The sequence below is a fragment of the Astyanax mexicanus genome, chromosome 12 (assembly GCF_023375975.1).
Source record: "Astyanax mexicanus isolate ESR-SI-001 chromosome 12, AstMex3_surface, whole genome shotgun sequence".
NCBI lineage: Eukaryota > Metazoa > Chordata > Actinopteri > Characiformes > Acestrorhamphidae > Astyanax > Astyanax mexicanus.
In genome coordinates, this window is record NC_064419.1 from 30,232,894 (window position 1) to 30,257,125 (window position 24,232).

General features: G+C 36.1%; 1 protein-coding gene across 3 annotated transcripts in view; it reads right to left on the reverse strand.

Annotated features, from left to right (window-relative positions):
- The window catches only part of kcnip3a (Kv channel interacting protein 3a, calsenilin), an 80,116-nt gene that overhangs the window by 15,567 nt on the left and 40,317 nt on the right, over positions 1 to 24,232 (reverse strand). The window contains exon 1 of one of the 3 annotated variants that reach the window (XM_007229359.3): positions 3,272 to 4,097. The exons of the other annotated variants lie outside the window; for them this stretch is intronic. Within the exon in view, the coding sequence (XP_007229421.3) occupies positions 3,272 to 3,374 (103 nt within the window). The 5' untranslated portion in view covers positions 3,375 to 4,097. Of the gene's footprint in view, positions 1 to 3,271; positions 4,098 to 24,232 lie in introns of those variants that run through there. 3 annotated transcript variants of the gene reach the window in all.

Here is a 24,232-nt window from a genome sequence, read left to right on the forward strand (position 1 = left end):
CTCTTATTTTACATTATATTAATGTACCTACCAAAAATGTGGCTGAAAATTGCTGAAGATTGATGATTCCTGACAGGTCTCAAAACACCAAAGTTTTTAAGTGTCTTCTTCTTAGGGGTCCCGAGACTGTATACACTTGGGCTGGGCTAACTCAACAATGGAAAATGTGATTTGTATGCAATAAAAAATGTTATGGAAGTAACAAACCATTTGATTGGATAAAGTAATGGATGCCAAAATATATGTTTTCCTTTGTTTGTAAATTGACATCAAAGTTGAAAGTGGGCTTAAAGGGTGCATGGGCTTAATGGGTACACTTACCCTATTTAATCTCAAACAGCATAGTCCAACACAATTTGCTATATATTAATTACAGTTAAATATTTAAAATTTAAATGACCAACATACTATGTTTTTTGTGTTTCAGGTAAACACAGTCATATCACTCAGCCCCAATTAACATTAACAGATATTTTGATCAGGATTGCTCATACTTTTGCTCATACCACTTTATCCTAGGTACAGGCCTTACACACACACACACACACACACACACACACACACACACACACACACACACACACACACACACACACACACACACAAACACACACGTACACATACAGAGCAACACACAGGTTGATATACAGAGCCTGGCAAAGGTTTTGTCCAACATTATGACATTCATCTGGATTACATAATATATTCTGATATTTTCTGTTGGTAATACAAAAAAATAATTTCCACATTCAGACAGTCCTTTAAGTTCTCATGGTTCTATATAGTATTTAAATAATTCATGAGAAATGCTGTTTATTAAACATGTAGGCTGGACCTTTATATAAAAATGTGTTATTATATCCCTCTTCCATTTAGAACAAATGAGGACAAGTGAATTGTTTATTAATGCCAGTAGAACTACTGATATATAAGAGGTAAAACTACTATTAACATTGCTAATGTTGTTATTCCAGCAGGTTATGTAAACAGCAGAGATACATGGCCGCCTGCACTCTCTATTTCATCCCTTATTTGCCATGTGTTTGAACTGCCGTGAATTCCAGTCTCACGCCTGCAGAGCATAATGTGAATCTATCCGAGCAGCTCGCTGTCATAAACGCAGGCCAAATATCGGTCAACCTGCCTGAGAGTGTGCTGAGTGCGCACTGAAACTAATATCTTAGCCAGTGAACACACCATGAATGAATGCGGCACATTTAATCTGTCTCATTACAAGACTATAATATTATTATAATAAACTGCTGTATTGCTAGGAATATACTTCATTTTATGCTTCAAATGCCTACTATTTATACCAAGTACAGTGATCTTATGGATCTGGCAGAGCATTTGAATTCCTTCGAGTGGTATAATTTGAAAAAAGGAATATAACCAATGTTATGGATGAAGTTATGGAGAAAGAATGTGAATTCAGAATAATCTGACTTTATTAACACAGGCACTATCAATGAAAGTCTATTTTTGGTCTATTTTCATACACAAGATGCACTGGATTGTAAGGTGCATTTTAAGCGACAATAGTAAGAAACAAGGGCGTCGCCATGTTTCCCTTCTAAATTTTGCACGTCTCAAAATTGCAATTTAAAAAAAAAAAAAAACATTTTCTTTCAAAGTCAAAGGAGTGCTGAATATTAATCTACACAGATTTATTTCCTGAAAACTGTTTATTTAGGTGAAAAAAGTGCTTTCATTTACTTACAGTAAGCTTAGATTTCCAGTATTTTAGCACGGTTTGCAGCAGCGCTACACTGAGGAACCCTGAGTGTCCTGATAAGCCCGGATGTTATTAGCTAGCGGTTTGTTCCACGTAGCTTGTTTTAACATGGTAAACACGCAAACTGCAGTCCGATAATACTCACCTCTGAATGGCGAAAGAACTAGCGCAATTAGCGGCTAATGCTAACACTGCTCCAGTAGTGCTAGCCAGGGTTAGCGGCAGGCTACAGACTATACTACAGATAATACTCATATTTGAACGGTGAAAGAGCAAGCCCTAACATGCTAACACTGCTCCAGTCTAAAGTCTCAGTGCTGGAGAACTAAACTGAAACTCCTGTATAACACTGAACTTCAGCACAGTGGCTTTATTGTTGCTTACAACCCGACTGGTAGAATTCATACATAAGGCGCACCGGATTATTAGGCGCACTGACGATTTTTGGGAAAAAATAAAGGATTTTAAGGACCTTAGATAGAGCAGTTAGCATTTATTTAATATTAGCTATAGTAATTAGTAACTAAAATCAGACAGAGCAGTTAGCATTTACCAGCTAGTTATCAGCTAGAGTAGCAAACATCTATCCTAACTATTCTAGCTAATATTAACTACTCTAGCTGATGTTAACTTCTCTAGCTGATATTTAATAGAAGTTAACTATGTCAGTCATATGTTGTACTCCTTTTAACAACCGCTAAAAGCAGTAACATCTAGGGAATTTCAGTAATCAGCTAGGATTGTTGACCTAGAGCTAACTGTTTGGGTAATTAGCCTAGTGTTGTTAGCGAAAAGCTGTGCCAATGTTAGCAATGCATCTGTACTAATACAGTGTAAACTTTCTTACTTTTTAATTGTTATTAGTAAAATTGTCACATTTTGCAGTCATATTAATTTATAGAATTGTACGTGTGTATATTATCCTTATCTACCTCTTATTAACTTCTGAAATCAGTTTTCTGATATGGAATTCAGTATTTTCAACTTTGCTAGAAGATTAAAAATGCATAATACACCTTAAACTATAGGAAATATTTTAAATACTAATCTTAATATTGTGGGTTTTGTCCAATTAAAACACAAAATATTAATGTAACCATTTTATACTAACAGGAAGTGATAAAGCATTGCTATGTTAACATACATGACAGCAAGTTCTCTACATGCAATTGCTATTTATTTCTAATATTGCTCCAGATGTGAGTATAATAAACTTTGATACTTATCAGTAGTGTATAATGCATTCTCAAAAAATAGTTAGTTAGCATTTAACACACAATTGAGATGCACCCATTGTCTTTCAATGTATGCGATTTTGATGCTTCATACAAAAAAGGTCAATCAGAAATTGACATCAATATAATTTCAATATAGCTAAGCAATTTGTTTTTCTAAAATAAATACAAATAGGCAAAAAAGCTTCAAACATTCTCTTAAAGGGGAAGTCTACATTTTCAGCATTTGACATGTTTTAATTTGCAAACATTTCACCTGCAGTGTAATTTTTTTTTAATGAATTGTTGTTGTACTGCTTACCTTCCAGAGACATGGGCTCCAGAATGCCAAACTGCTTGAGAACGGCCACGAAGAGGATAATGACCACTACTATGGCAAACAGTTCCATACCCTGGATACTCATGACTGGGAGATTTTTGGCCTGTGAAGTGAAGGACTGAAGGAAACGAGCTATGGTGCACAAGCCAGGGCCATGGCAGTCGGCTTACTGAAGCTCTCTGAAGCACAGCTTTGATTTCAAAGGGTCGGACGCTTTCATTGGTTGCTCAGTGGTTGAATTTTGAAGAAAAAAAGCACATAAAGTGAAAACAACCCCACAAAGTCAGTCCAGCAGAACTCTGGAGTCCTGTCCAGCTGCATTTATTTTGGTGATGAGCGGAGAAGTCAGTCTTTCCATGTTAGGTCATTCCTCTTGAGAGCAGCGGCGCATAAATAAAGGGCCGGATTGCTGTGCTCTTACACAGTCCAGACGTGTAAAAGCCATCATGCGCTGGAAATGTTATTTGCAAGTGTCAACAACCGACGAGAGGCTTTTTAAACTGTGCCGCTGAAAGCTGCTACCGCAACTCAAGAGATGATGATGGTCACGGCACGTAGGCTCAGATAGTAACTTTCAAAAGGAGGGTGGACAGAGAAGATGGACTTCAAAGGAGATGAAAGGCTAGGGCAGAACGACACTGAGCTAAATGGAAACATGTAAATTCACCTATCAAAGATGATTACCAATGACTATTTAGTATTATGTGATAAATAACCCACCTATCTTGTTAGTATACTGAGTCATTTATCCTATAAAATTAAACTGAATCATTTATTAGCATATAAAAAACTAACTATGCTATCCTGCTGATAAAAACTGAATCAGTTAACTCCCAAATAATAAACTGAATCATTAATTATGCAGATAAATAACGGAATCAGTTTACATGCAAACAATAAATGTAATCAGTTTATCCTGTAGCATAAGTAACTGAATTATTTAACCTGTACTTAAAAAAATTGAATCACTAATTTTGCACATAATATATTTACTGTTATTATATAATATACACAAATCCTGTATATCCTGTGTATAAATTAGCTAACCCATAGATTACAGACTGAATAAGTTCCCATGTAAGTTGTAAACACAATCATTTGTCTTGCAGGTAAACTGAATGAATGAACTGAATCAGTTATTCTGTTGCTTGTAAGTAGAATAAGTTATCATGCAGATAATATTAAATCAAATCAGTTTTTATTCAGTTGATAACATAAATCAGTTGTCGTTTTGATAATGAACTGAATAAGTAATCCTATACATAATTGGCTGGATCATTTGTCCTGAAGATGAACTGAATCAGTTATACTTAAAACAGCAAATTGAATCTATCAATCTATATATATATTAAATCAGATAGTCTTTAGGTTACACACTGAATCATTTATCCTTTAGATAATAAACTGAATCAGTTATCCTTTCGGTAATAAGCTAAATCCTACATATAACTGGCTGAATCATTGTGTTATGGATAGTAAACTGAATTAATGGTACTTTAAATAGTAAATTGAATCATTTATCTTGTACTTGATGAACTGAATCAGTTCTTATGCTGATATAAAATCGAATCAGTTATCCTTTAGGTAATCATCTCAATCATTTGTCCTGCAGAAAATGAATTGAATCATTTATACTGTTGATAATAAACTGAATCAGTTCTGACAAGCAGTTTTTCCTCTGTCTAACTCTGAGGATGGTAAGAACAAACAAAATTGCACCGAAACTTTGCGTGAATCCTCCACATCCAGCTGAAACTTCTAATCAGTCCTCCACGTCCCACCAACTCTTCCCATTAGTTCTCCATGTCCAGACTGAAGACTGCGACAATTGCAAAGTCAGCGTCTGGGATTGTTAAAACCTGGATTCGTTTTCAATTCGCCTGTGCTCTGCCTCCAAAACCTGGTTCTGGGTCTTGATGATCGAGTCAGTTGTATCCTGGGAGGGGTACTGCAGAACTTTGAAAGGAGGACTGAATGTGTCTTGACTTCTTCTCCTCCTCTTCTTTCTCCTCCTCCTTCTCCTCCTCCTCCTCTGGGCTTTCCCATCGGTCAGCTGGAGTCCTCTTTCGTTTCTTTTCCACCTCGTCAGCAGGAAGGCTTCTATCTCTCCTTCCAACCTGGACAGCACTTCTGTAGAGCGGCAATTGGCTGGTATTCTTTACCTTTCTTCTTTACGTATTCCTCTCTTTTCTTTATCCTTTCTCGATCATCCTGCCTCTACCTTCTCTGCTTTCTCTCACCTTTCATCTGACCATTGCATTTGTTTAGCTATCTCTTACTTTCCTCTGACTACAAATTATCAGTCCATCATGATCATCCGATCATCCATTCAGGTATTAAGCACCCTGATTCGTCCTTCAGGCCTTGACCAATCTTTTTCTCTTTCTCTCTTTCTGTCTCTCTCTTTCTTTTTCTCTTGCTCTCTCTCTATCTCTCTTTGTCTGAGGTCCTGGAGAAAAGTCACATTTCCAAACTGAGTATGGAAGAGACAGTGAGAGGGAAAGAGAAAGAGAGAGAGGGAAGATCAGATTCCAGGGACATCCTCCCCTTCTCTCCCTCCTCCATCTATCCACCCACACACCTCCTCCAGACTGTTTCTCCTCTCCCTCACACGCCACAGCGACTCGGATAACACAGCCCAGGACACAGAAGAGAACAGGGGCCTCTGTGGGTAAACCTGAGGCTGAGCGATGTCCCACAATGGCTTGGAGCTGTATAACTTCTCAGCAGTGTGACCAGTCTGATCCTAAAAAAAACGTGGTTCCTCAGCAGATCACCATTCATATTCCTAAAGCTTTATTGACCTCTGGGATCTCCACACTCAAGTGTTCCCCATGCCAGTAAACGTTGTGAACTGTTGTACTGCGCCATCAGCAGTACTGGATATGTGATCAGTGTTTGTTTGTTTTAGTCATGTGACCTGTATCTTGCAGTGGTAAAAGAATGCGGCGAGACCTTGGAATCATCTTCTTTGAAGGACAGTCGTCTGCTAGGTCCTCAGACCTCACTGTCAAGCCTTTAAGAGGTTCCATGGGCTTACCTAGTGTCAACAAGATGACCTCTGTGAGCGTTATAAGAACGTTTAGCGACGCTTTGAAAAGGTTCCAGAAAAAATTTTTGATATAATAATGTGATGAATCAAAATGTTATTAGAATGTTTCTTACATAACATTCCCAGCTATATGAATATTAACATTATGGAAATGTTAAAATTAACATTGGAACATTAACATAAGTGAAGTGATGTTACAGCAACGTTACCATAAATAAAAACATTCCAAGAACATCCAGAAAGCTTGACATTTTCAACTTTATGTTTTAGTAACTAAGAATGTTAACTGTAATGTTAAAAAAATGTTTCAATAACCAAATAATATTAGCTGAAAAAAACTCACAGTGAAGTATGTGATTAGAATACGGATGCAGGAACTGGGCCTTAGGTGTAACCCCGGTTATTTAGTGCAGGATTTTTTCTTCTTATCTGCTTTAATTTCACTTTTGAAGCACAACATGATGATCTAAGCTTATAGCAATCACAGATAAATACAACAAAAAATGGCTCTGAAATCTTTGCACTGCAATAAGAGCACTAAGATGGAGAATTAAATGACTACTAAAACTATTTATGTAACAGAAAGATGAAATAAAACTTGATATCTTCTTTTTTAGAATGCTTTCAACCCTACCTTTTTGGTCTGGTCTTTTTTTTATTTAGTTTGGTCAAAATCGAAATAGCAGGTGTTAGAGGTGCCTTTGAGCTACAGTCTGGACCACAGGATCGAAATTTGCTCAAACTAAAAGAGGTGCGCTCAGTTCAGATTAACTGAACTATGGTTTTGATGGTTGGGACTTTTTGACTATTTAAAGGAAGGTGAGCCAGGCTATCATCACATATAAAAAAAACAGATTAACAGCTTTGTGCCAAAATCCAACTCTCCTTCTTATGATTGTGCATCACACAGAGTCATGGGCTCAAACCCTTACATTTGTGACTCCTGTATCTAGGGTTACTGGAAGGACCACAAGATTCAAAGAGCTTTGCTATGTCCTATGTCACCTACATAAGCATTATCTCCCTATAGTGGACAGTGATTGCTTTGTATAATGTTGTCATGGTGCATGGTGAGTTGCTGTTCCAGGATCTGACTGGGATTACTTCCCATGTACACACATCACACAGCAGAACAGATTATCCTCAGCCTCTGTTTTTTATGTTTATTAATAAGAGTTAGTCTACAGTTACAGTAGATACAGAGTGTTTGACCTTATACCGATGCAGTAATACATGAAGTAGAGTCAGATTTTAACACAAAACTCATTCTTTTTTTCCATCTGTCCCTGAATGTTCGACAACAGCATGTTTAAATGTTCTGTATCCTAATGTCTGTACTATCTAGAAGAATGCTTTTGCAATGCAAACAGACAAACCCATGGTGACCACTTCTTTTGGTCAGACCAAATTAGGGTCTGGAGCGTGGTCTGCGGTACCTTTCACACCAGCTATTTTGGTTTGGACCAAACTAAAAATTAAAAAGTCAGAACAAATAAAGGTAGGTGATAAACCAAGCTCCGCCCCAACTGACAAAAATGTTCAGATTTAGAAGTGGTGTTGGACTGGACTACTGTTCTGTAGCAACACCTTCACAAATATGACCTTTACAGAAAGGTTGTAATAAAAAAAAAATCCTGCATCACACACAAAATTGCAATTTTCTACAGAACATCTAAAAAGCCCAAAACTGAGAAACTGAGTAGAAAGAAAAAGTAAGAAGCAGTGAATAGAATAAGGGTTTTGAGTGTGAGTGTTCCAGTAGTTTAGTTACATAAAAAGATCAATAGAGTGAGCTTTAAGTCAATCCTACGAAAGGTAAAATCAGATGCTTTATCTGCTGCTCTGTTGTCCATCTCAAATGGTCCAAAGACAAATGGCTCCACGTCAAAATACCTCACCTGGAGCATTCAGAATGCGTATCGATTTCTACAATATCGAATTCAGCATTAACATTAAGGGAGAGCCCTACCTAACGAGATGTGGATGAACGTGGCCTGATGGACTGCTGGCTAGCGACATCAACGCTAACGGTTCTGACCTCTGTACATCTCGATTGTTATTGAATGTGTAGGCAGATGCTACTTTTATGACTGGCGTCAAGAGAAAGGAAGTGAAACTGAGTGGTGTGAGCAGGTTCCAGTAAGACCATTAAACCATCAGCAGCTTTAAAAGGGCTGCGGGGAGAAGCGTCTGCTGACACATCACTTTATCCCCGTTATACGTCTCTCCAACATTGCTTAGATACACCGGACTTCACTTGCAGCAGGGCAAGAAAAGAGTGATAAGAGTAGTAATAATTCACTTGAATACAAACAAAACTAATATTCCTAATTAACTAAATTAACTAATTAACTAAATATATTGCTAATTTAAAAACAACTCATGTTAGTTACCTTACTTTACTGTACAAAAGATTCCATAAGCTTATTATTGACTGTAGTAACTAATCCATTAGCATACATTAGCTGCACCAGCTAACTAATACATTTAAATGAACTGGAGTTTCAGTAAAGTTTCTCCTGCACAACGGCTGGAGCAGTATTAGCATTAGCACATATTAAAACAGGCTACGTGGGACGAACTGCTAGCTAATATCACCCTGGCTTACTGGAACACTCAGGGTTCCGTAGTGTAGCTCTGTGGGCAAGCGTTAGCAGTTAGCTGCTAATACTGATGTTGCAATTTATTGAGTGGAACTGAAATAGAAATCCGCCAAAGTCAAAGGGTATCTAGCTCTTAATGGGAGTGGCAAGTGACATGCTAATTGGTTTATTTCCCGTGGCTATTAAAACACACACATGATTAATAAAGAGAATTAGTACATGCCTTTTGCGTGTTTCGAGTGATGCAATGCATGCTTTTCCCGTCGTTATGATAGCAAAGACACACTGACACACCCTAAATTGATCTGCATGGTGCACGGTTGACGCTGAAATAGGGTCCTTAGTGTTAGATTTATAACAAAGTGATGAATAGTGGTTGAACGGCCCCCTGTGAACTCTTGCTGATGGTCCCAACAGAGTCTAGAATCACCACTGGGCTTCAGTGCAGTGTCTGTCAATGCTCTGGATTAATCACTGATTTACAACCATGGGAACTTACTTTAACCATTGCCATTATATAGCTGTACAAACTGTACTGAGGAAATCTATTCGTAATGATTGTTTAACGTTACAGTCTGTCCATTAGCATAAATAATTCCAAAGTCAGTACAGAAGAAAGACCATACTGTTCCTTCTTGAGCTTCAGTTTCAAAAACTGGTGGGTACAAACCCCATAATCCCCGGAGTAAATGACTCTGTTCTTTTTCTTTATCAGTTATGAGAGGGTAAAAAGTGTGCTGAAATGCCCCACATCCAAAAACATCAAGAACAGCCTAAAGGATGAATGGGCTACATGGTGGGTGACACATTATATTGCAGTAGACCAGCTACAGTCTGTAATTGTACACCTATGTAGTGGACAGTAGGTGTTTTTAATAAAGTGGTTGGCCAGCATATGTGTACCTAATACTGTTATGGTGTATTATAAGAACCTAAACAAGCCCACACAGGGGAAGCTGAGGGCTCCGTTTCTCAAAAACTCTACAGGTCACTGTGATGCTTTTGGGAATCTAGACCCTGATCTTATTTCTAAGTACCTGGTGGGCAGCTGTAGTCTGAAAACTCATAAGTAAGTGCTGACTCACCAGATGAGAAAGCATCCATCTCTTCCACTAATGGGCATGACTGATCGACTTTCTAACGGGGAAATCAGACTGCACACGCTCTCCAGGACGCTTGCAGCAAATAAACGCACTCACACACACAATTATATGTGTTTACAAACAGCTTGTCTATATAAAAAAAATACATTTCGTAGTGATTATAATGAAAATGCTTTTTAGACAACCAGCACATATAATTCCAGTGCAATCTTTAGAACTGCTTAAGAAAATGCATTTCAAGCCTTTTTAAAAACTATTACTCCGGAGATCGCTAGTTCGAATCCTGTTTATGTAGCTTGCTATCTGCTGCCGGAGCCCTGAGAGAGCACAATTGGTCTTGCTCTCTCTGGGTGGGGATGTCCAAAGGGTGATGTCGATCAGCACAAGGCGTTGGAAAGGAGGCGGTGGCTGACTTCACATCATCAAAGGAGGCATATGCTAGTCTTCACCCTGCTGGTGTTGGGGAATTATTAGTAATAGGGTTCTAATAAGTGAGTTGAGTAATTGGCCTTGTAAATTGGGGAGAAAATTGGATAAAAAGGAGAAATACATTAATGAACTATTACAAAACATAGAAATACAAATTTTGTCCCATGATTTTTTCTGTTTGCCAATGTGAATGATCAAATTCCAGTAATTAACTTTGCCTTATCATGTTATCACTTTTGGCATGTAAGTGTATTTATAAGCCTTTGACATGTTTATTTGCAAAACCAGACAAGGTACAGTACCAGTCTAAGGTTTAGACAAACCTTCTAATGCAATGTTTTATTTTTCTTTTCTTCCAACATTTTGAATGAATACTAAAGTCCCCCAGACTGTGAAAGAAAACACATAAGGAATCATGTAGCAACTTAAAGCTTTAAACTAACCAAAATACTCAAGTGTGAAACATTTAGGTTGGTCTTATCTAGGGTGTTGTTAACTTGTGGTTTCTGAGGCTGGTAACTCTTGAACTTATGAACTTATCCTGCACAACAGAGGTAACTCTTGTTTTTCCTTTTCTGGGGAAAATATATATATATTTATTTATTTATTTATTTATTATTATTTTTTTAAAATAACATTAGCTCTATTTATCTATTTATCAACTTGTGGGCAGAGAGCAGGCCTGTGTAGGTAAAGTGAAAGAGAGACTGGGGTTTAACTAGGCCTGTTCTCAACATGTGGGTAGTATGCAAGTGTGTGTATTGCTAAAATGGGATCTGGAGCTTGGGCAGGTTATACCTCTCACATAGACAAAATGCTATTCTCATAGTGCTGCAAGTTAGTGATTCTTCTACTTTATGAAAAAATGACGTTATTAATCACTGTGCTACTAAATAGCACCACTATACAGGCCTTAACTGTTATTATAAATACTATGTTTAATTCTTTTTGCACGCAGTCTGTAGTGTAGTCTCACATCAAGCCGTATGCCTCTGTTTGATTACTAATTTTTTTTGTACAATGACCAAACTACTCTACTCCAACAATACTTCACCAAAGGTTTTAAACGTCACTTTCTAGACCAGTAAACCTAGACCAGTCTAGACCAGTAAACCTCAGTAGTAATGCAGAATCCTTGCTGCACACATTACAGGGTTCTCCTGTCTCAACTCAGCACATTCATTATGTTCTCCATGAGATTAAAGGTGCTTTAAGGTGTTTTGAGAGAAGTAAAACTATCTGGGTGACAACAGGAGCAGAATGAAACACTGGCCCACAGGATTTTCTCCCAGATCAGACAGAGCCCCCCAGTGGACTGTAGTGGAGCTTCTGCAACTCGAACAAAATGAACAAATCAACTCAGAATCATCAAGGAATAACTACTAGGGTGGGCATGACAGATGCCTAAAAAATGCTTCTTTTGCTATATGCAAAAAAAAAAAATGAATGAATGTTATGTGAGTAATGTAAATTTGAAACATTATGCAAACAGATGTTTCCAATTATGTGAATTTGAATCATCAAAAACTCTGTTTTAAATGTTTTGAGTGTTTAACTGAAAACAGTTTAATATAGGTAACAGGAAGTCAGTTGCACAGTCTGTTTCAGTGTCAGCTGGAAGCTGTGTTTTTAAAAAAGCCAGCATGTCTTTGGTTTTTGTGAGCACTTGAGAGACGTGTGTTTCTAAATGTGGACTGTGCTGTATTGAACGTTTATGTGGTAGAACTGCAGAACTAAAGCTGCCACAAGTGAAACATGAGGTGAACTCAACACAGTTTGCTTATTTACCAAGAAACAAACTGAAAAAAAAAAAACAATATATAATATACACATTTTATTCTGTTGCTCTTTTTGGTCTTTAACTGTTTTTGTTTCTTTATCTGATTCAATACTGACTGTGCATACTATCAATTATTTATTAACAACTACAAATGATTCAGTAACAAATGATTGAGTATCTACTGTTTGTTAATTAGTCAGTAACTACTTTACACTATTTAGCAGCCGCTATGCAGTGTCTTCAACAAATTAATTAGTAATAATTATTATTATTAAATTATCTGGGTCCTACTATAAATTAATCAGTAAAGACTACAATTGATTCAAATGGCCCACAAGAAAACAAAAAATATTTTTATGTTTCTTTATTCATTCTTATTCCTAAGAGTTGCTACTGAAAACCTGATATTTGATATTGAGCCTAATATGAAAACCTGATATTTGTTTGAGCAATAGCTTAAACGGGATATATTACATTTGCTTTGGGTTAGCACCATCAGCTCCCACTCTCAGACCTGTAATTGAAGTATTTGATGATTTGCTTGTATGTGTTCACCATTTTTTAAAACTTTTTCCCACTAACAGTTTTATGGATTATCCTGATTTCACATTGAATGTGGCACATTTGCTGTGAATTTCCTCACAACTATTTTTTTTTTGTTTGTGGGATGCGTGGTGCAGACAAGCAATAGTAAACAGATTCTGGTGCGGCAGATGCACAGGGCAGATACTGCATTTTTTCCCAGTCACTGTGAAAGTCTTGGTTCCTGCCTTGGTCCCTCTCTTTTCAGTCTCCCATCCTTGGGCGGGCATTTGTCCTGTCCCCGTTCCAGTCTCTTGTCTGGTCTTCCTCCCATGTAGCAACACTATGAATGTCACAGTTAGGCCCATGTCTGTCTTCTGTTTCTCCCTCATTTGGTCTCTTGTCCTCATTGCCCCTCTGTTTACCTGTCATGTGTCTTCCAGCCATGTGCTTCTGTTGTGTTTTTGTACCTGTCTCCACCCTAGCTCCGCCCCAGCCCTGCCCTAGCAATTAGTGTTCTCACCTGTGTCTTGTCTGTAACCCCGCCCCCTCGTCATCCAAGCCCAGGTGTTTCTCACTCTCCTTGTGTATATAAGCCCCTCTGTTTGAATGTGCAGGGTTGAATCTTTTGTATCCTTGTCCTCTGTATGTATGTTTACCAGTTTTGTATTTTTTTTTTGTGTAATCTTTGAATCTCTGTTTCTTCAGTCCAGGTCTGTTTTGTTATCATAGTAAGTGTTCCAAGTTTGTTCATTTCGTATTCTTTGTGTTCTCTAGTTATTCTATGTTAAGAGTTATGGTTTAGTGTTTCATGTTTCCTTAGTTTTTCTTAGTCTTTGTTAATATATATATTCTAGTCTTGATTTTGTGAGTTTTGTGCGCTACCTGTGTTTTGTTTTCTGTTTTATTTTTATTTTATCTTGTTTATTAAATAAATATTAGAATATCTATATATCTGCACTTACGTCCACCTTCCTCATACGTAACAATGAACTACTCTGTAGCTAAGAACAATTAGTGACAAATTTGAAAGTAATGTGTATGTTATAAAGTTCTAATGCTGAGGAATTTATGGCTCCTTGAAGTTTAATGAATTTAAATAAGACAAAACTCTTTCTAAATCAAACACAAGAGTGGTTGGTTTCTTGCTAACATGTTTACAGTCTAGCAGCAGCATTCAATCATGCTTTCACATTTTTAGATACCACATAAAAAGTTATATAGCTCCAGACACACCCACAGTTAGCTGAGAGAGCTTACACAGGAAAAGAACAGTTCAGACCACCATCACCTTCAGAAACCACCACAAGTAAGTTGTGCCTTAGAATATCAATTTTGTAAATATAATATATAATATATATCAAACACAAATTAAATATAAGTAACACCAACAACAAAAGGTGATGAATGCTAGACATCATGCTTTCATGTAGCTTAATTCACTTTAAAAATCACTGGAAGCTTAATTTTTCTCTTTCTCTCAATCTCTCTTTTTCTTTTGATAAACATGCTCTGCTCTGTCTGTATCGGCTGATTGTACAGTTCATGCTTTTAATCTCTCTCTTAGTGTCTTCGCCTACTTGGTTTTCAGTTGTCTTGCAAACATCCGATTCCGGAGACCTCAGTGAGTTTTGGTTTTGTAAAATTTATTATTTTTAAGTCGGTTATTTGTAAAGGATTATTTGGAAAGTCAAGTAAAGGTGAAGTCAGTTTTTTTTTTTTTAAATCTTATATGAATAAAAATTAAACAATTATTTGTAAAGTTACTTTTTGAAAAAAAAAAAAACTATTTTTAAAGGCAATTACTTTGAAAAGTTAATTAATTATAAATAATGTAATTTGAAAAGTCAGTTAATTATAAAGTCTGTTTATTGAAGTCATTTATTTGTAAAAGTTAGTCATTTGTAAAAACTGATATTTATAAAGACTGTTATTTGAAAAGTCAGTTATTTTTAAAGATTGATATTTGAAAAGTCAGTTAATTATAAAGACTCCTAATTAAATTGTCAGTTACTTCAGTTATTTGTAAAGTCAGTTATTTATCAAGACCATTGATTAAAAATTCAGTTATTTGTAAAGACTGTTATTTGAAAGGTGAGTTATTTGTAAATACTGATATTTAAAGGTTCATTGTCACTGTAGTACTTTAAATTAATTACTGTATTTTTATTAGCATGGCAGCATTATGGAATTTACGCCATCCTTGTCTGTGCTGGTTTGACGATTGCAGTACTGCCCATACTCTGCCTAATCTACTGCTGCCTGCGTAGAGCACACTCCAGAACAACAGGTGAACACACACCTAACACTTAATAATGAGAGTGACAGATATATTGGAATACTGGATCCACTTCTTGCTAAAATCATACAAGAAGACTGTCACAGTTGAAGGGAACTAAATACTGTGTAAAACTGTTCTAAATGGTTTGCTGGGCTTAAATAAATGTTTAATTAAATATCTACATATTTACACAAACAGGCTCATATTTACACATTTAAAAACTGGACAGCATCTAACAGTTGATTAGATATCAGTCCATTATAACATCACGTTAATTAATTTGTTCATTTGTTAAGTTGTTTTTCAGAAAGTCTGTGATGCTTTCTTCATAATTATTTACTTCACCCTACACAGTTAATTTAGCCATTATAGTCAATAGTCAATTATAGTCAATTCTGAATATAAAATACACATTTATTAAACATGGCACAGTTCTTTAGCTGGTGCATTTGGTTTGTTCTAACTCACCCAACACACCTTTCCTCTTTGTTTTTTACATGTAAGCACTCATTTCTCCCGACACCAACGACTCGTTTAAGCCAGACGGAAGCGGAGGAAAATCAGAGGTATGAACAGTAGAGCTTAAAAACACAGCGTATAAACGCAGACCCTAATTCTGATACAGCCAGAGTAACTTTACAAAATCAATTCTCTCATTTTTAGACTGATGATTCTGAGACAGTGTACCAGAGTCTGAACCTGACTGACCACCAAAATGCAGTGTATGAACAAATCAATCATAACATAGCGGAGGCCGAGTGCATTTATGAGGAAACAGACTGCTCTGCCAGGCAAACGGACACAATATACAACATCATGGAGGACACTGAGGACCTGCCTGAGCCCATCTACCAGGATTTTTAAAAATTGACTCAACACCATATACATATATATTTTTATGCTATTATACACTGCCTGGCCAACAAAAAAAAAAGTCGCACACATGGAGTCCAGACCTTAACCCCATTGAGAATCTTTGGGATGTGCTGGAGAAGACTTTGTGCAGCGGTCAGACTCTACCATCATCAATGCTGCTGCAAGATCTTGGTGAAAATTTTATGCAACACTGGATTGAAAATAACCTTGTGACATTGCAGAAGCTTATCGAAACAATTCAAAGAGAACGTGTGCTGCAATCAAAGCTAAAGGTGGTCCAATGAAATAGTTTGTGAGCTTTTTTTTTTGGTGGTGACTTTTTTTTAGCCATACAGTGTATGTTCAAAAGTATCTAGAGAGCCTTTGTAATTCAGTTACTTCAAGATGCACCCACAACTGGCACAGGAGCGCAGGTACACCCACACTCAGTAAAACAGATAAAGGCTTTCCCAACAGTAAATCCCAATCACTTCTGTGAATCCTCAATAATTCATTTTTGACATTAAATAGGCCAGCTTTTTAAATTAAGTAAATAAATAAATACATGAAAAATATTTGTGTAATATATGTATATTACACATTTTGTTAATTTTCTGAATTCAACATTAACATGTATAATGTGGCATTATGTTTTGTGCAGTAAATAAACAAAAATTATGCTTTACATTGCGCAGAAGTGTGTCTTCTTAGAGGATAAAAGAGAGAGAGAAAGAGAGAGAGAGAATAAAACTGATGTTAGAAGTCCCGGTCTAGGATCATGTCCCTATGAAAACCACTGACCCGTGTGAGTTACTATTTCGCTGGTCACAATCATTACCATCCACTGTGCTGTCCACTGTTGGTTTCAGAAATCTCATCCATCTGGCCAGTGCTTAGCCTCACTCACAAGATAACACCTCACAACCTATACAAGTGTGAGCATTCCTAAGCTGTCCTCTAAGGTGTAACTTTACATACAGCTATCCCATTATTTTTGTCTGTGTATATATATCCCCTTTACAATCTTTTAAAATATGCATAAAATAATTAAAAAAACAACAACCCAATAACTTTGGACTGGTATGCTTCAAAAAGCATCTGTAATCTTTAAAAAGCTATTTTAACATAATTAGATTTAACAAAATAGCGTGAGAAATATCGTATACAGCAATTCAATTGATCTCAAGTCTCAATTTAATAATGACATTGACACATTAAAAACTAGAAACAGTATTTTTGTGCAACTATATATAAGCTCCCACTGCAGTCTTGTGGTTTCAGTAGCTACAGTATAATCTGTAGTTCTATAGCCTATAAAGCTGCATATGCTGCATATGATTGTCATAACTGATCTCAAATGTAACTAATTTTACTGTGATCAGCTTTAAAACATGATTGGCTTTTTTCTGGAGATCTATAAAGCTGTACATCAACAAGCTGACAATGCCTACTGCCTACACTGCTAATAATAATAATAATAATAGTGTAGGAAACATTAACTTTTTTTATTTCTGGCACCCCTGCAGTCAGAATTTTTTATATACATTTATATATATATATATATATATATATATATATATATATATATATATATATATATATATATATATATATATATATATATATACATATACATATATATCCACTATACAACTGAAATGAAATGTTTTGCTTTTTTATCAGTACGCTGCCACATAAAAGTTGTTACAAAAACACACATTCCTGTATTCAGTAATAGAGATTTTTTTGGAAAATCACTTAACACACTGTAATAAACAGTGTATTCTTGCAAGGTAATTTTCCAGAGAAAAAAATGCCAGGAAAATACTGTAAAAGTACTGTAATTTTTGTTTTTAGCAGTGTATGCAGTACTGCATCATAGCTAAAGGTGTGCAGCGGTTGCCAGATTGTAGTGTTAGGGTGCGTTACCTGAGCGCTGATAGCGTGCCGTGCTGTGCCGACACTCAGACAGAAAGCTTGGACGAGAGAAACGCCGTCGAGCTTCTAAAGACAGAGTGGCCATCACGCTCCCCATCACCAACTACTGAAGACTAGAATGTCCAGAAACAGCAAGCACTACTCTATAGAGTATAAATGTAATATATAGACTACAACAGTATAACACTGTATTTAACAGTACTGAGTGTAAACAGCTTCACTCTTCACAACTGAATCAGTGAAGAGGAGTTCTTCAGTGTGTGTGTGCACGCACGTGTCTACAGCTTATAAAAGGCCAAATTGGAAAGTCTGTTTGGTGACTGCAGGTGGAAACACAAACTCACAAGTGTGTACGTGTGTGTGTGTGTGTACGTGTGTGTATCTATGTGTATATGCGTTTGAGATACAGACATCAAAGGGCCTGTCCAGTCGTGACCTTTAACTTAAAACATACACCCTATCTCATCCTCTGCCTTTCCCTTTGAAGCATGTTTGTCCATCTGCTATAGAAGATATCTCTTCAAACCTGAGGCCTAAATTTAAGCAAAATGTTGCCAGGCAACCATGAATTTATCAATCAGAACAATTGACCACTTTAAAACCAATCACATACTGTAGGGTACACCCACTGGGCTCAATCAGGTGACATCTAAAAATAAATGTAGTAAAAGTGACCTTAAATAAGTACTTTAATAAGCTAAATTAGTAACTCTGTCTGAACAGCTGATGATTAAAACATGTAAACCATATCAGAATGGGTTTGGAATAATTAAATAAAAAATAATAATATAGCCATTTTTTAATACCTACATGTGTCTGCTGAGTAAAACAGATGCAAATTAATAAGATCTGTTTTTAAGGAATATTTTCAGTGGCAGATCTAGAATTTTGTCTAAGTAAGGGACCCTCAAGGGGCCACAATATTCATAGAGGGGCCAAGATTTTTTTTTTTTTTTTAAGTCACACCATGTTCACACACTTGAATGTAATTAAAAAGAAAGTTTACAGTAAAATATATGGGGGTTAATTTTGTGCAAAAGTTCTACCCCAAAAGTTTTTTTTATGCAAAACAAAGTTTAGGTTAAGGAAAAAGTGTTGAAATGCTGAAATTTAAAACAGAAAAAATATATCTAATATAATTTTAAAATAATTTCAATGGATTTTAACAGTTTTTTTAAGGATTTTTTTTTTTTTTTTGTGTAAAACTTCTGTCACAAAAAAACTCCATAAAAATCTCCTTATCAATTTTCCATGAATTTTTGCCCTGTGGCTCCACCCATAGACCTGCCAGGGACTATTGTGCTGCATAACACCCTGAATGTACAACAGCATAAATGTACAATATATTTGTATTGCATACACGCTCCATTTAAACATATACGTTTTAGTCCAAAATCTTTTAAAACACTGAACATAATACACTACAGAACTACAGAATACAGAATATATTATTTTTATTTTTTGTGTACTTCAGAAAGGCATCAAACCCTTAAAAGATCTGGTTCAATTCCCCAATACTGTGAACAATTCTAACTCTACTCTAAGTTTCTCTAGAACAGAGCATTTTACACCAGACCTCTCGAAATTACTCTTTTTGCACTGTTAAAATGTACTTTTCCTAAGCTTTTTAATGGTCTGTAAATCTCCCTTTAATGTTATGCTTCAGCTTGTTCACTAGGGGGCAGTGCTACAAATCCTATTTTATTTTTTCAATCTAAGGTCACCTAAGGTCATGCTAGGCATTAACCTCACATATTATATAAGGGAAATTTGAGAACACATATTAGGTATTTCTAACAATGTAAGGAACCCATACAGATCATTCATTATTTATTATTGTTTTAACTGCCTCCTGGACTGTAATCACTGCAGTGTACATTTTTTGCACCAGTGTTGCAAGTGTCCTGTATAAAGCCAAATGGAAGCAAATGCTGCTTTCAGATTAACGACATTATATTTGCTGTATTCACAGGACCCCCTGGAATCAGGCCTAAAACCTGAACTTCACCATTTAAAGTAAGAAGTCATATCTTCATTATCCTCTTTATTACTCTCTGAATCTTGGGCTCCCCACAAAGCTGGATCATTCTAAACCTCTCTCTCTATTGGTGTGTTTCCTCTTTGTAGTCCTAGTCATTCTTACAGCTCCACACTGCAGATAAATGGGAGCGTTCTTTCCGATCTGCCTGGCCTGTTACGTCACTGGCGGTTCTCCAGTGGAGGGATTTTTACCTCATATTGGGGAGCTTAAGAGTAATTCGCTCCCTGCTGGCCCTGCCTTCACCTCTGTGTTCAGCGGAGTGTGTAATAACACAAGCATCCAACCATTCAACATCTCCACCAGCCTCCTTTCATTTCTCGTTCTCTCTTTTTCTCTCTCTCTCTCTCTCTCTCTCTCTCTCTCTCTCTCTCTCTCTCCCTCTCTCTGTCTCTCCTTCTCTCTCTGTTGTGAATATTGAATAGCTTTATTCTGCTCGTTGGACATGGCTGGAACTGAAAATGAAAAAAAAATCTTAAAAAGGTAAACACTATATATAGAGAGTGCGTTCACAATTCTTGATTTTTTTAGATTGACTGACCTTCATTTCCTAAAGTCAGTTTTTTCCTACACTTAGTTGAGAAGTTCTTGCCTTAATATGGATTAGAGTATTGCTCATAGTTATATTCACTGTATTCCAATTCTACCTCTTCACAATGTTACAAATAATGCTCTCAAACACATTAAGAACACATATCAAGAAATAAAAAGTAATTTACTCTTGATGAGTTCAACACAACTGTTAACTGGATGCCATTCCAGGGTAGTCTACCTCATAAATCTGACAGAAAAAAATCCAGCCAAGATGTGCAGATCTGTCATCTAAGCAAGATGTGCCTACTTCGAAAATCTAAAATATAATAAAATATAATACTGGATGACTTCAGTATTAATCTACAATGCAGAAAATGTAAAAATAATGAAAAACCAGTAAATTTACTTTAGACTGATACTGTATGAATATGGAAATTCTTAATAACAGTGATGTAAAAAAATATATTAAAACACAAACAAAAATATGCTTTTTAAATGCTTCTTCCAGGTCAGGGTCACAGTGGGGTCATTTGGGGCAAGGCATAAATACATTCTAAAAAAGGCAAAAGGAATTAATTGCTAATAGCACTAAAATGCTACAAATGAATAAACCGTGAATGCTGCTAATCCTACAAATACTAAGAATAATCATTGCAATGAAGAGGCTAAAATGCTAAAAAGCTAAAAACAAATGATAAAGACATGTACAGTACTAAAGATGCTAAAATACAAGAATTTACAGTAATTAAGATGCTAAAACTGCTAACAAAACAGGAATACCATGGCAATTAAACTACAATTGCTAAAAATAGAGAAATTCTCAGAAATGTTGAGGCTAAAATGCTTATATAAAGAAATAACCAGTAATAAAGATGCTAAACTGCTAAATGTAAAGAAATTCTAAAAAATATTGATGCAAATAAGCTAACATAAAAGAATTCACATTAATGAAGATGATAAACTGCTAAATATAGAGGAATTCACAGTAATGAAATGTAAAACTGCTAACAATAAAGGGATAACACTGTAATTAATCTACAATTGCTACAAATAGAGGAATTTTCAGAAATGTTTATGCTAAAACTGCTAACAATTAATAAATTCACAGCAAGGAAACTACAATTGTTAAAAATAGAGGAATTATCAGAAAATTTGCTGCAAAAAAAAAAAAACAGTAATAAGTAAAAATGCTAAAACAAGTTGATGCTAAAAATAATATCAGTTATGCCAGTGATAAAACAATAATAATTAAATAACAAAAAGCTATTCTAAAAATAACAATTAAAGCAACTGTTTTAATAAAATCTAATATGTTTCCCAATTTATTACAACTCACATTCTGGCAACATTCAGACCCAGCCTGGCTTCTAACAAATCTCACACAATCTACAAATCTGATAGACAGAATACAGCCTTTACTGAGATCAGCTACTTAAGACACACAAATGTGGACGATGACAGATGACAGCACAGACGCATTACAGCAGCAATGCCTAAAGATATTTTTACACTGAATCAATGTGTAACGGAAGGACGGACAGAAAGTATCATCAGCAGATATCAAAAATAACACAGAGGACAGAAAACACTGCAGTGGAGCACCTTACTGCTCTTTTTTCACAGCCTGTAACCCAACCTGACCACTCTCAGCCAGTCGCTTCACATCTGATAAAAGTGAACTTCTCAAAGCGTAGCTCAGTTTATTAGCTTTTGCTAACAGCAGTCAGAACCATGCAGTATCTCTGAGTATGAAGTAGATGGTAATTAAAGAATTTTGGAGTTAATATTTCTATAACAGTTGTTTTCATCATTATTACTTTTTTTTTTTATCTGACAGCTATATACAGTATATATATATATATATATATATATATATATATATATATATATATATATATATATATACATTTAAACATTTATAAATCATAAGTAGTGCTGTATACTATAGACAGTTGAACAGCTGTAAATAGTATATACTGTTTACAGTTTAATGGAAATAAACAGCGATACCTTATCGCTGTTTAAACTTGAAATAGTTAATATGCAGTATTTTTTGTTTTACTGATTTACAACATTGTTTAAATTTAACAGACATGCTGAAAACCATATTGTATTGAATTTACTTGATTTAAAAGTGTGTCATAAATTAAATTTATCACTTTTTTTCTAGTGAAAAGAGTGTGTTTTGTGCAGTGTCATAGGGTGGGGTCGAGTGAGATGATAGTAGTACCTTGGACAAGAGTGCCGGTGATGAAGCCAAAAAAGCAGCGCAGCAGTTTACCCAGCTCCTTCTGACACTCGTTCTTGCAGCTGCTGACCATTTCCATGCTGCTGACCTCCTCTGACCTGATCCAGTGATTTGACTGTGCACTCAGAGCTCACTTGTACTTCTCCCCTCTGCTCCTGCCACACTGCTCTGGTCAGTCTTCACCGGTCAGTCAAACACAAACCTCTGAAGCTGCAGGTTTCTTTCAGTCACATGAGGCGGAAAATAAGTCCCATGGGACAATGGTAAACACACACACACACACACACACACACACACACGCATACATATGCAACTCACCAGCCTGCCCTGACAATAGAAGTGCTTCCAGTGTCCAGTAGGAAATGGGACAGTACAGTCCAGAATGAATGCCACGCTTGAGCACACGCTCTATTAACAAATTAACAGTTCAATACAACCTAACTGAGCAAGGAAATGACCAAACAGCGGCTAAATGCAGCTCTTATTCTTCAAGTGTAGCACTTAGAGTGTCTCCCTCATTAATATCCCAATATAGATTTATGACAGGAATAAGAATAAGAGAGAGAGAGAGAAAGAGAGAGCGAGGGAGAGAGAGAATACTCTGCTCAGGTTTCAGCTGATAAGACAATTGCACCATACGTGAAATCCCATTCAAACCCTCATTTCCATATTTAGACAGGCTAAAAATCATGTCTTAAATTTAACTGCTGGAATGTAGTTAATGCTCAGTAATGAAACCCATCCTGTCTTTCCTCTTTTTCTCTGCACTCTGCTTCCTCTGTCCCTTCACCTCTCTGTCTGCTTCACCTCTACACCAGCGACGTGACTCCAGATTTCAGTTACACACTCTGCAAAAGAGTGACAGTGAAAACCAAGGAAAACCTATTTCATATCCAACACATTTCAGTATTAACCACCTTATATGTTTCAGCAGTTTCTATTCAACACATTTCACTAGGTCCTATCCTACACATTTTAGTAGTTCATCTTCTATATATTTCAGTATCTCCTCTATTACACATTTCAGTAGTTCCTTTTCTACACATTTTAGCAGTTCATCTCCTACTCATTTCAGTATTTCCTCTACTACACACTTCAATAGTTCATCTCTTACGCATTTTAGTAGTCCATCTCTTACACATTTCATTAGTTTATCTCCTACACGTTTCTGTAGTTCCTCTCCTAAACATTTCAGTAGTTCATCTCCTATATATTTCAGTAGTTCATATCTTACACATTTAAGTACTTAATCTCCTAGACATTTTAATGGTTCATCTCCTATACATTTCAGTTGTTCCTCTCCTACAAATTTTATTATCTCATCTCCTATATATTTCAGTAGTTCCTCTCCTATATACAGTATTTCAGTAGTTTATCTCCTACACATTTCAATAGTTCATATCCTACACATTTAAGTAGTTCATCTCTTATAAATTTCAGTAGTTCATCTCCTATATATTTCAGTAGTTTCTCTCCGACACATTTCAATGGTTCATCTCCTACACATCTTAGCCCTTTATTTCTATACATTTTAGCTCTTCATCTCCAATATTTCAGTGG